At 34.8% G+C, this 12,735-nt stretch overlaps 1 protein-coding gene across 1 annotated transcript; it reads left to right on the top strand.

The window, feature by feature from the left end:
- The first annotated feature begins 1,700 nt into the window (after positions 1-1,700).
- Positions 1,701-10,312, top strand: LOC120100609 (pancreatic alpha-amylase-like). The gene is made up of 10 exons (XM_087637765.1): positions 1,701-1,926; positions 2,259-2,405; positions 3,160-3,348; positions 4,042-4,272; positions 5,906-6,039; positions 6,676-6,798; positions 6,891-6,990; positions 8,132-8,250; positions 8,358-8,483; positions 10,089-10,312. The coding sequence occupies exons 1-10, from the start codon at positions 1,759-1,761 to the stop codon at positions 10,276-10,278; spliced, it is 1,527 nt and encodes a 508-aa protein (XP_087493891.1). The 5' UTR covers positions 1,701-1,758; the 3' UTR covers positions 10,279-10,312.
- The last annotated feature ends 2,423 nt before the right edge of the window (positions 10,313-12,735 follow it).

The raw sequence follows: 12,735 nt of genomic DNA, 5'->3' as shown, positions 1-12,735 counted from the left end.
GTATGAAATAATTATTCCCTTCTATTAGTATACTAATATTAAAGGCAAAATGTAGCATGGGCTAACAGGGACTTCTGTTTAAGGTAACACTTCACAGCTAATTATTACTGCTGGCTCTTCTACTGGAAAGTCCAACTTCAGAACTGCAGTGTAATAAATAGACAACTGTAACAAAGAGACACCACAGTGTAAGCATGCATCCTTGGTTATTTACTACAAGAGCATGGTTGATTTCCTCAGTTCTTCTGGTACATAGGATTTTTTATGTGTATGGATTTTTTACAAGGATTAGATTTGATGGTATCACGCAATTTCTCCTTTCCTGTTCATTTCTGTAATAATGAGGGCATCATTCATTTCAACATCTTGGCACATAACTGGATTTTAGAACAGACTTTTGATCCCTTTAAATTTGCTTACAGAACATATTATTGTAATTGTAATATTATTGTCTACTCCTCATAGATTCTGGGCAGATTTCTGTTCTGGAAGGCTGCATGTTGACCTTACTTACTGACCTCACCTGATTTTGTCTTCCCCTCTTTTTATGCATGCTTTAGCTCTATTGACATCTCTGTTGTTATTGATGTCTCTCCAATATTCTAAGGTCACATAAGTTGTAGGCTTTACTCTGCCATGGTTTTGCTTTTCTCATCTTCATAGCATCTTTTGCCTTTAATCATCCAAACCAGGGGCAAGGTCACTTCCTTAGTGAAGTATTCTCTGAACAATGTGTTGGAAAGATGCCTATGTTGGATTCAACTGACTTACTATATTATCATTTATAAATTTCATTTATTTTTATGCTCCCGTAAATTATGTTATTAATACTGTTAATGCTTTAATTATAATCATGAGCAAACTTACTTTTCTTTCCATTAACTTCAACTCCAGTTTTTTTCATCAGTGTACCCCAACAGTCAGTGCTTGGTAAACTTGGACACTAACTCATCACTTGCTGAACGGAAGGAGGATATTGCTTCTTGACCTATAGTATAATTTTCTTTCATAGGATTTTACATACATTGTGAAAGGCAGTGACTCTATTTTATATGAAGTATTATGTCTGGAAGAAAAGATGTGTGGCTAAGGAGAAAAACTAACACACTCACAATGAACTATACTGCTTTGAGCACTGAAGTTTCAGTCTATGGATTCATCAAAGAGAAATGCATACTTCACAATTCCAGAGGCATTGAAATTTAAAGTTATCCCCTGTGTATAATTGTTTATCTATTTATCTATTTATTTATAGTACTTTCTATAAATTGGGGACTTGCACAAAATCTTAACTTTTTAATTCTCTTTTTACTGAAATAGTAGGTTCATGCCATAATACTTTTCAGCTTAATAAAATTCAATGAAAATATTGAAACAAAAATTCTTAAGTGGGAGAACAAAAAGAAATGAATTGATAATCCCATTTCTATCTGATATGGTGCAGTACAAAGTTTTAGAAATGAAAATTCTCAGATACATTTTTTATTTCAGTTGAAATTCTCATTGTACTTGTTGGTAGAGATCATAAACAAATACTATCTAATATCACTCAATTAATTATTGATATTTGAAAGAATCAAGTTTATTTTCCATGAGAGTTTCTGAAGAACCTTCAGCTGTGCACATCAATACTCCTAATCTCTTTCAAATGAGAGATTGCACTTTAAATATTTACTCATGAAAATTTACGTTGGAGAATGTACTTTTTGCAGAAATATAAATAGTTGCTAGAGAGAACACTGACAACTTCAAAGCAAAATGAAGTTTGTTCTGCTGCTTTCCCTCATTGGGTTCTGCTGGGCTCAATATGACCCACACACTGCGGATGGGAGGACTGCTATTGTCCACCTGTTCGAGTGGCGCTGGGCTGATATTGCCAAGGAATGTGAGCGGTACTTAGCACCTAAGGGATTTGGAGGGGTGCAGGTAAGATAACCTCACAAATTAAATGCAGAGCTTACTATGCCCATATAATGTTCTAATCAAGACTAGTGACATTAGAGCACAACTTCATCTCACACATAACTTTGCTGAGAAAGGAAAAATTTTGGTAGTTCTGGAACCTTTAGACTTATTGTAGAATATCAGGAGGACCTCTGCAATGTCCATCCATTATTTCTGGTGATTGTTAATCAACAAATGTGAGTGCTTATAGGTTGAGAAGTAATGTCTGATTAATTACAGCTTTCTACAAGATTTAGGTATGGTACATAAAGTGAGCCATAATCTGATACTAATTATAACTGTTATATTTGTAGGTCTCTCCACCCAATGAAAATATTATAATTAATAATCCATCAAGGCCTTGGTGGGAAAGATATCAACCAATCAGCTACAAAATTTGCTCAAGGTCTGGAAATGAAAATGAATTCAAAGACATGGTGACGAGGTGCAACAATGTTGGTGTAAGTGAAGACACATTTTCTTTAAAATGATTTCATAAGAAATATTTCTATTTTGTGTCTAGTTATTTCTGTTAGATCAGGTTTTACATTTTTAAATTTTTCTTTATATATTATGTGTTATTGAGAATTCAGTTCTATCTTATTTGTCAGCTTTTGAAATCCTTGAATACGTATGATTTGAAGTTGAAATAATAGTTCTTATAAAGTAAAACTTTGACTTTTAAAAGCAAAGCTATTAGAATGTCCTAATCTCTTTCTATGGGCATTGATTCATATGTGAGGATTAAGTAATTTTTATGTGATTTCTCTTTCTAGCCACAATTCTTAGGCTTTCTTCCTCCATCATTATTTTAGGTGGTAAATACTAGCTTTGTTCTATAATGAAGAGACATGTAACTTCCCTCTGGTTTTTAGTGACGTAGTGTATAGATGAAGCTAAGTTCTTTCTCTTTGTAACCCTGTAAAATGTCAAACACAATAGCGTTTCAAATTTATAACATTTCCTCGATCCTCAAAAATTGAACTTTTGTTTGTAGTTATGGTTGTTTCTGTTTCTTTCTCCTTGAGATCTCTATATTCTTTTTTACTTAGTATGACTCCAGTTGGTTTTATTTCACAGAAGTTTTTCAATTGACTCACTATTCTAAAGTGAATCTACAAAGCAGCAAAGAAGTGTTTTAGAGCTTTGCTGTGAAAACTGTAAGGACACTATAGAGTTTTGAGTCTAACTGAAGTACGCACTTTTCTTTGTTAGGTCCGGATTTATGTGGATGCTGTCATTAATCACATGTGTGGCTCGGGCAATAGTGCAGGAACACACAGTACCTGTGGAAGTTACTTCAATCCTAATAACAGGGAATTCTCAGCAGTTCCATACTCTGCTTGGGATTTTAACGATAATAAATGTAATGGAGAAATTAATAACTACAATGATGCCAATCAGGTAATAAGAGATAGTGATGGAAATAAAGAACTGTCTATGCTTCTACATATGCACAGAAATTTATAAAATGCCACTGCACATAGGAAGAAAAGAATATTACTAAGGCAGAATCATGAAAAATAGAAAGAAAAAATATTTTTATATTTTTTGTAAGGATACACTAAAGTCAATGATAAAGGCAGGAGTGTTCTCTCAATTTTTTTTCTGAAAAATTAAATACTTGGTTTTATCAATTATATAAACATGATAAAATGGAAAACATAAGAAGTACAAATATATGTAGAAACATCCTTCAAATACTGAACAGTTTCAATTTTGTAGCAGTGTACTTAATATGAGCAACTTCTTGGCGTTGATTTTTGACCTATGTAAAATAAAGAGAAAAGAGGGAAGAGTAAAAGAGAAATGGAGAAGAAGATGTGGAGAGAAGGAGAGACAGAGAAAGAGAGGAATAAAAAGGAGGATCAGGAATGAGAATGAACCAACTAAAATGCTCACTTATTTAAATCTCTGATGTTTTCTATAGTTACAAAAAATTTAGTCTGTGTCCACATTAGATTATCAACACATTTCATGTCCCAATCAAAACCCATATAAAATTTGCTATTGATAAATGTGTGAATGACTGAATGAAGAAATGCACCCTCAGACAGAAATGACTTTTTATAAATCAACCCTGCTTTGCTCCAACAGGTCAGAAATTGTCGTCTGTCTGGCCTTCTGGATCTTGCACTTGATAAAGATTATGTTCGTACCAAGGTGGCTGACTATATGAACCATCTCATTGACATTGGTGTAGCAGGGTTCAGACTTGATGCTGCTAAGCACATGTGGCCTGGAGACATAAAGGCAGTTTTGGACAAACTACATAATCTAAATACAAAATGGTTCTCCCAAGGAAGCAGACCTTTCATTTTCCAAGAGGTACAACTTTATATGGGATTTTTTTAAGTTTTGATATTATACTTTAATTACAACATTTCTCCCTCCCTTTCCTACCTCTAAATACTTTCATGTACATTTCCAGACTTTCCTTCAGGATCAAGGTCTCTGTGTTTTTACTTACTCTTATTATATATGTATATGTTTACAAGTGTGTGTGTATGTTTATATGTATGTATGTATGAATATGAACACACACATATTTTATATATATATATATATAATCTCAGACACATAATACTGATAAAGTTCACAGTGTTTCATATGTAAGTAATTCAGCTCCAATATTCCTCCCCATATGTTCATTTTCATGGTTGACATGTTGGTATTGCACAAACAATTGTGTTCGTTCCTCAGGAAGACTCCCTGTACCCAGCTCTCCTTGGATTTCTATAGTTCTTTGCATAGGATTTAAAGTCCCATGGGATTTTCATAATTGTAGTCATTTTGTACGCGAGATAGCATATTTCCTCTGTTCTTATACTTAACAATATAGTTATTAACTCAGTCATGTTTAGTCTTATCATTTTGTCATTACAAATGTTGTTAATCAGAAAGAACATATTAAATTCTTCATTTTAAATTGGTTATTTATTTATATTTCAAATGCTGTCTCCCTTCTAGCTCTTACCTCCACAAACCCCTCATCCTATCTTCATCCTCTTTGCTTCTATGAGGGTGCTTCCCCACCTGCCCATCCTCTCAGCCTCACCACTCTAGCATCTCTGTACACTGGTACATGAAACCCCCACAGAATCAAAGACCTTCCCTTCCATTAAGTCTAGATAAGTCAGTCCTCTGCTACATATGCGGCTGGAGCCATGGTCATTCCATGTGTACTCTTTGCTTGATGGTTTAGTACCTGGGAGATCTGACAGGGAGTCTCTTAAATGATATTGTTTTTCCTATAGGATTACAACCCCCTTTAGCTCCTTCAGTCCTTCCCTTAACTCTTCCTTTGGGGTCCCTGGGCTCACTGTGATGATGGGCTGTATTTGCATCTGTCTTAGTCAGGTGCTAGCAGAGCCTCTCAGAGGACAGCTATGCCTGGCTCCTGTCATCAAGCACTTGTTGAATCAGTAATAGTATTTCAAGTGCTAATTTTATTAACCCATCTCTTATATTCAAAGATATCATTTATAAGACAGATAATTCATAATGCTTATTGCCTAAGCCAATCTTTCTGATTTTGAGTTTTGTCTCATGTTATCAGCATTGTAAGTGTTTAAAGCAAGCAGATGAAGCCTTTTCTTTAGCAATAATATCACTTGAAGTATACTGAGAATGATGCTTTAGTATCTCTAATTTCCTAAGAAGATGATGAGTTTATAAGCGCTTCTATTGTTGAGAAGACATCAAATGTTACTAGTGAATTTTCCCTTCTGGCAGTCATCCTCAAGCATAAAAATGTCCCCTTTGTAATATGGTTTGTAGTTTGGCTTCCTTCAATATTTTGATGTATGGTTTATTAATAAAATCAGAATGTAGGTGTTTCAAAAGCCATTAGTAACATTCAAATAACAGAACTATTTTAAATAATTCTAAATGACATTATCTTTCAATAATATGATTTAAAGATATATTTAAAATGACACTTGCCCAAATTCTCTCATAGGTCATTGATCTTGGTGGTGAGGCAATTAAAGGTAGTGAGTACTTTGGAAATGGTCGCGTGACAGAATTCAAGTTTGGTGCAAAACTTGGCACAGTTATCCGCAAGTGGAATGGAGAGAAGATGTCTTATTTAAAGTAAATATATACCACTGCATCACCTGTTCTATCATATGTCTGTTGTCATTTGGCATCAACAGGGCATATCTCCAAATATTGCAATTTAAGTTGTTGTTTATTAGTCAGGCTTAGTGTTCATTAACCTTCAATGAATCATATTTTTCATTTGAGACATCATCACCTGGTAGCTGCAGAAATCCAAAGTATCACTTAATTAGTTTTGTCTGGTTTAGATAAGTCCACTAGATCCTAAGAGTACCCAAGTAAAGATAGACTCATATTCCAAGAATAGGTATACTCTGAAATGATCCCTATAATGTGGCCACTGTATGGAATATCATTTTGTTCTATTAAAGCATTGAAAATTTTGAGTTTGTAATTTAAATGCAAACTTTCATTCTATATTATGTAATATGGATTTCTCAATTCTCAAGTGCATAAACTTACAATACAAAAAAATCTAAAGGATAAATTTAGAACAAAATATTATGCACTAAGGCCTAAAAGTGGGTAAAATCCCTGTGTATATTATCATGGAAATTTATTTATATGCATATCAATAGAAAATACTTCTTATGAAATTGATTTATTTAGATAGTTGTGGATGCCATATTTATGTTATTGTGAAAAACATAATGTGTTTTTTAAATGCAGGAACTGGGGAGAAGGTTGGGGTTTTGTGCCTACTGACAGAGCCCTTGTGTTTGTGGACAACCATGACAATCAGCGAGGACATGGTGCTGGAGGAGCATCCATCCTGACATTCTGGGATGCTAGGTAGGACTATGTTCACTGCTGCTGTGGGACCTGGATTTAGTGAGAATGATGTATTATTTACTTCTGCTGTAATATTATTTTGAAACTTTCAGAATGTATAAAATGGCAGTTGGATTTATGTTGGCTCATCCTTATGGATTCACCAGAGTAATGTCAAGTTACCGATGGACAAGAAATTTCCAGAATGGAAAAGTAAGTCTTATTCAAAAGCATTATTCAAAGCATTTTATAATCTCGAAGAGGAAGTGATTTTATTTTAATTTCATATGAAGTTACAGCATATGAAAATTATTATTAAGTGTTTATTCACTTGCGCTTTCTAAAGGGAGGATGATGAAATACTAGGTAGTCAAAGGAAATGCTGACATACTAACATACACAGAATGAAAATATGTACTCCCAGTAAAGCCCTGACTCACAGATTTAACATTGAATAGTGCCTGTTAACATCATCTGAAAATACTTTTATTTTTCCTGTGGAATTAGAAATCATCTGATTTGAGGGTGGTTAAGAAAATTATGGTGGATAGGCACTTATGACAATCACAGAAGAGTGATTTGATGAAGAAAACCATGGATGCCTTGAATTATACCCAATATGTATTTGTTAATTAGCTGCATGCATTTAAACAATTTCAGAATTCAAATAAGTAATGAGGCTATCAGGCATCTTATAGGCTATGTGAAATATTATATATAAGTGGAAATTATTAGCCTTATAGAGACACATCAATTATATACAAAAATTTGACTTTTGTATAAATTTGCCAAATACGTTTTTATTTTCTTTGAATGCAATCCCTTTGCTGTGTTGTGAAATTTATTCTCTTTTTGAAGTGCTTTCATGAGTAGAATTGTCTTTTCTCGAGGTATATTCAAATATTTAGGCATTATAAGAAGCTCACTTATACTTTGATACACATAATGAAGTTCATATTAAATTATATAAAGCAAATTTTATAAGCTATTGGTAAGAAATCAACAAACATTAACTTAAAAATTGTTACATTAAAAGCATTTTCATAGATGATTTTAATTTTATACTAGCAAAGAACTAAGTTTCTCTTTTATGCATACACTGAGGCAGATTCTTGCAACATATAGTGATGGAAATATTTCAGGGAATAACTGGAATTATTTATAATAGGGTTGTAGAGAACCTCATTTGCACAGAAGAACTCAGTGAAGATCTCTGAAAACAATGAAGTACTTAGATAATAATTACCCACTGCAGAGACAGAATTAGCATGGTGGGCTTGGTTTTGACTTTCTGTAGTGGCAAGAATCAGGGAGCTACAGGCATTCAAATGATGTTATGCTTTTAATAATTAAGGATGTGAATGACTGGATTGGACCACCTAATAACAATGGAGTAACAAAAGAAGTGACCATTAATCCAGACACTACTTGTGGCAATGACTGGGTCTGTGAACATCGATGGCGTCAAATCAGGTGGGATGTCTCCTACAGATCTTGTCTAATAAAGAATTTGTTTAACCTTTCATTTTAAACTGTTGAATTAAAGGGTACCAGCATTTCATGAGATACTCTGTTTTTAGGAACATGGTTGCCTTCAGGAATGTAGTCAACGGTCAGCCTTTTGCAAACTGGTGGGATAATGGCAGCAACCAAGTGGCTTTTAGCAGAGGAAACAGAGGATTCATTGTCTTTAACAATGATGACTGGTAAGTGGATATTAATTTAAAAAGGATTGTATAATTTTGCACTCCAGGATTCTTTTTTTAAAAAAAGATTCATTTATTTTATGTGAGTACACTGTAGATGTCGGACACGTCAGAAGAGGGGATCAGATGGTTTTGAGCCACCATGTGGTTACTGGGAATTGAACTCAAGACGTCTGGAAGAGCAATCAGTGCTCTTACCACTGAGCCATCTCTCTAGCCCTCCAGGATGGTTCTTTTCTTTCCCTGTTCATTTATATTTTTCGTATGTGAAAAAATCTTTTAGACAAAGATATTAAGCCACAAATAGATGTTCAGTGTACATAAGAAAAATGATATATGAATTCTTGTTTTTCCCCTGTGTTAATAAAATTTTATTTTGTGATCTTTAACTACAGCTTACAATGGCATAGCATGCATTCATATTTACAAGCTCTTTTGAAACATTTCACAAAGCATATCAAGAGTAAACAACTTACATCTTAACATCATAAAACAATGTGTCATATTTGTATTGGAATACTTTCTCCAGTACCTTTGGTTATTACTTATATATTTATCCATTCTACAGAGTCTGAATTCTTTATGTGTTCTAATTTATTTAAGGCATTGTGTACTTGCATGTGGTATATGAGTTTCTTCAAATGTTTGCTTACTCTGCCTTTAAAAACTCAGTATTGTCTACTCACTTGTAAAACCTCGGAATCTTCTCTTATGGCTTCTTCACCTGTAGAACACTAGGTCAGATGCCAAGAGTGGTGCTCACAGCCTTTCATCTGAGAATAGAAAAAGCAGAAGTACCCATATTGCTGCATATATGAGTCCACCTTGATCTGAATAGTGAGTTTCAGTACAGCCATGGCTATATATAGAGACCCTGTTTCAGAAACAAAACAAACAAACAAACAAAAACAACGACAACAAAAAGAATTCTAACTTAGAGAATCTCTTTGGGAGCCAGTGAACTGTCTCAATTTAAAATCGTCTTTCTATCAGGTTGATAATACTTTTCCAAAAAGCACACTTCATTTACTACAAGAAAATAATTAAAGTATGTAAAACATTTTTTTTCTGAAAGAGCACATGTTTGATTGTTTAGTAGGAGAATTTGAATAATGTCATGTAGACAATTTTCTACTACACACTTGTATGTATCCATAGAAATGTTATATTATGTTTAATTTTAGGGAAAATTATTTGTGTCATCACGTAACAGAAGAAGTTTTGAAGAATTAATGCTATTAAAATTAAAATGAATTATCAGAGTGTAAGTCCAGCAAAGGACAGACTGGAAACAGTGACAGGCCTCACAGGAATGCTGTAGTGTTGAGTGTCACTGTGTTCTCTGTGTTTCTCTGCATGGCCATTACAGGCCATAAATCTAGCATACATTTAAAACAATGCCTTTGGTGTAGAGAATTGACTTGCTCCCACTAGCACATATTTTTATATTTGGAACCTCTAACTGAGCTCTGAGTCCTCCTTGTTCTATACCATAAGGTTGGGGCATTTATTATTTTGTGGATATATATATATATATATATATATATATATATATGTATATATAATCTCTCTGCTTAAATATAAATTAAATACTATTTTTTTCAGGGCTTTGTCAAGCACTCTACAGACTGGTCTTCCTGCTGGCACATACTGTGATGTCATTTCAGGAGATAAAGTCAATGGCAATTGCACTGGACTTAAAGTAAATGTTGGCAGTGATGGCAAAGCTCACTTCTCTATTAGTAACTCTGCTGAAGACCCATTCATTGCAATCCATGCCGACTCAAAGTTGTAAGAGTCAAATTAAAGAGATTTAGATTCAGCACCAATTGCGTGTGTTTCATTTTCGTACTCCATACTATATTTTTAATATCTATATTGTTGCTTTATTATCATGTGTGCATGTGTGCTGTGTCTTCTGTGCACTGGAATGAATGTAGGATGTTTGAACAACCCTGTGCCATGGCATAACCTCTCTGCCTTTTCCCCTGAGCTGTGCTGATCAAACTGAATTCATCAGTTTTCCCTGGAAGGCCTGTTTATCTGCTGTCCTATGTTGCTATCTCACGTGTCCCTTAATTCTTGGAGTTCATTTCCTTGTAGTAATAATCATAAACAATAAACTAATAGGCACAAATCTTAAAAGAACACACATGGTATGCATTCAATGATAAGTGGATATTAGCCCAAAAGTTTAAATTACCCAAGATGCATTCCAAAGACCACAGGAAGCTCAAGAAGAAGGAAGACCAAATGCAGATGCTTCCACTCCTTCTTACAAGGGGAACAAAAATATCCATAGGCGGGGCTATGGAGGCAAAGTTTAGAGAAGTGACTGAAGGAATGGCCACTCAGAGCCTACCCCACATGTGGCCCATATATATATAGACACCAAAACTAGATAAGGTTGATGAAGCTAAGAAGTGCACACTGAAACGGACCAGATATAGATCTCTTCCAAGAGACATAAGCAGAGCATGTCAAATAGAGAGGCGAATGCTAGCAGCAAACCACTGAACTGAGAATGGGATCCCCTTTGAGGGAATTAGAGGAAGATTTGAAAGTGCTAAAGTGGCTTGCAGCCCCTTAAGAACAACAATGCTAACGAAACAGAGCTTCCAGGGACTAAGCCACTACTGAAAGACTGTACATGAGCTGACCCAGGGCTCCAACGGCATATGTAGTAGAGAATACCCTTGTTGGAGCACCAGTGGAAGGGAAAGCCCTTTGTCCTGCCAAGGTTGGAAGGCCAGTGCAGGGGAATGTTGGGGTAGTGGTAAGGGTGGGTGGAGGGGGGATATCCTTATGAGGGAGGGCAAGGGGATAAGGCGCTTATGGACAGGAAACCAGGAAAGGGAATAATATTTGAGGTATAAATAAAGAAATATATACAATAAAAAATCACATAGATTCATCAAATAACATCATTCTAGATATCCTAAGCATTAGCAGGAAGTCTAAATATTTTTCCTAATAAATTCTCCGATCCCTTAATCACCACTGACAAATGTTTTACTTTATTATTAGTACACATTACTTCATGTGTTCTTTTTCAAGTATGAATAATTATTTTAGTACACTTATTTGGCAATCTAATTTATTCATTAAATATGCCTTTGGCTACTTGTATATCCATTATTGTTCAATTTCATCCCATGACTCTTTTCTTTAAATTTATTTCATAATTAATTATCCCAGAAAAAAAATTTCCTCATTCCACAATTCTTACCTATGCTTCTTTGTTGGTCTGTTGCTATGAGTGGCCTGTGGCTCTTGTGACCTGGGAGTCCTCTTGTTCAGTAGGGTGCCTCTGCTGGGAATTTGGCAGTTTGCATGACCTCTTGATGTTTCGGATACTGCTTTTGCCTTTGGGATACTGGGGTTTTAGGAACTGGCATGGCCTCTGGGATTCTGGGTAACTCATGATCTCTGGTAGAGCAAGGATATTCTTCCAGAGTTGTGGTCTGGGACATGGAGATGAGTGAAGGGGGTACTGTTGGGGCAGGTTGAAGGGACTCTGAGGAAATTTGTGGTCTGCCCTAGGACCTGCCCGGTGGCTCTCGATACCAGCATGTCCACTGGTAGAGCAGGGCGATTCTACTGGAGTCATGGGTCAGGATATGAAGAACTGGAACGCTCTTACTTGTGCTGTGCTGTTACTGGATGTACTATGTTGCTGGCTCATATATAACTTATTTTTTAAAGTTTATTTTTCTTTTACTAATAGTCTTAAGTAATGAACTTGAATAGGTTGAAATAATAAAATCACATGTAATTACATACATAAATCCAAAATTTACTATGCATTAGCAGAAATCAAATTTTTTTCCCAAGGAAATACTCAGAATTTTGGATGGCATCCTAGGAAACATTTTTTTTACCATTAATATGTTTTCCTTCATGTTCTCCTAAATATTGTAGGACAAAATATTTTCAATAAAAATTCACTCAGTTATTAAACATGCTTTTTTTACTTTTAAACTTTTCATTGTTCAATTTCATCTAGTGGCCATTTTCTTTCTTTTTTAAAAAAATATTATTTATTTCCTCTTTATCTCTTTTTTTTAAAAATTTATTTATTTATTATATTTATATTATGCTGTAGCTGTTCAGACACACCAGAAGAGGGCATCTGATCCCTTATAGATGGGAATAAGCCACCATGTGGTTGCTGGGATTTGAACTCAGGACTTTTAGAAGAGCATTCATTGCTCTTAACCACTGAGGCATCTCTCCAGCTCCCTCCCTTTCT

This window comes from Rattus norvegicus, chromosome 2, assembly GCF_021556685.1.
Source record: "Rattus norvegicus strain SHRSP/BbbUtx chromosome 2, alternate assembly SHRSP_T2T, whole genome shotgun sequence".
NCBI classification, from domain to species: Eukaryota; Metazoa; Chordata; class Mammalia; order Rodentia; family Muridae; genus Rattus; species Rattus norvegicus.
Note: the sequence above shows the minus strand (reverse complement) of the source record. Positions and strands in the feature narration are given on the sequence as shown.

Coding starts and splice junctions, on each gene's coding strand:
- LOC120100609 (XM_087637765.1), top strand. CDS start 1,759: ATGAAGTTTGTTCTGCTGCTTTCCCTCATTGGGTTCTGCTGGGCTCAA. Junction 1,927..2,258: donor AGGGATTTGGAGGGGTGCAG/GTAAGATAACCT, acceptor TTATATTTGTAG/GTCTCTCCACCCAATGAAAA. Junction 6,040..6,675: donor GAGAAGATGTCTTATTTAAA/GTAAATATATAC, acceptor TTTTAAATGCAG/GAACTGGGGAGAAGGTTGGG.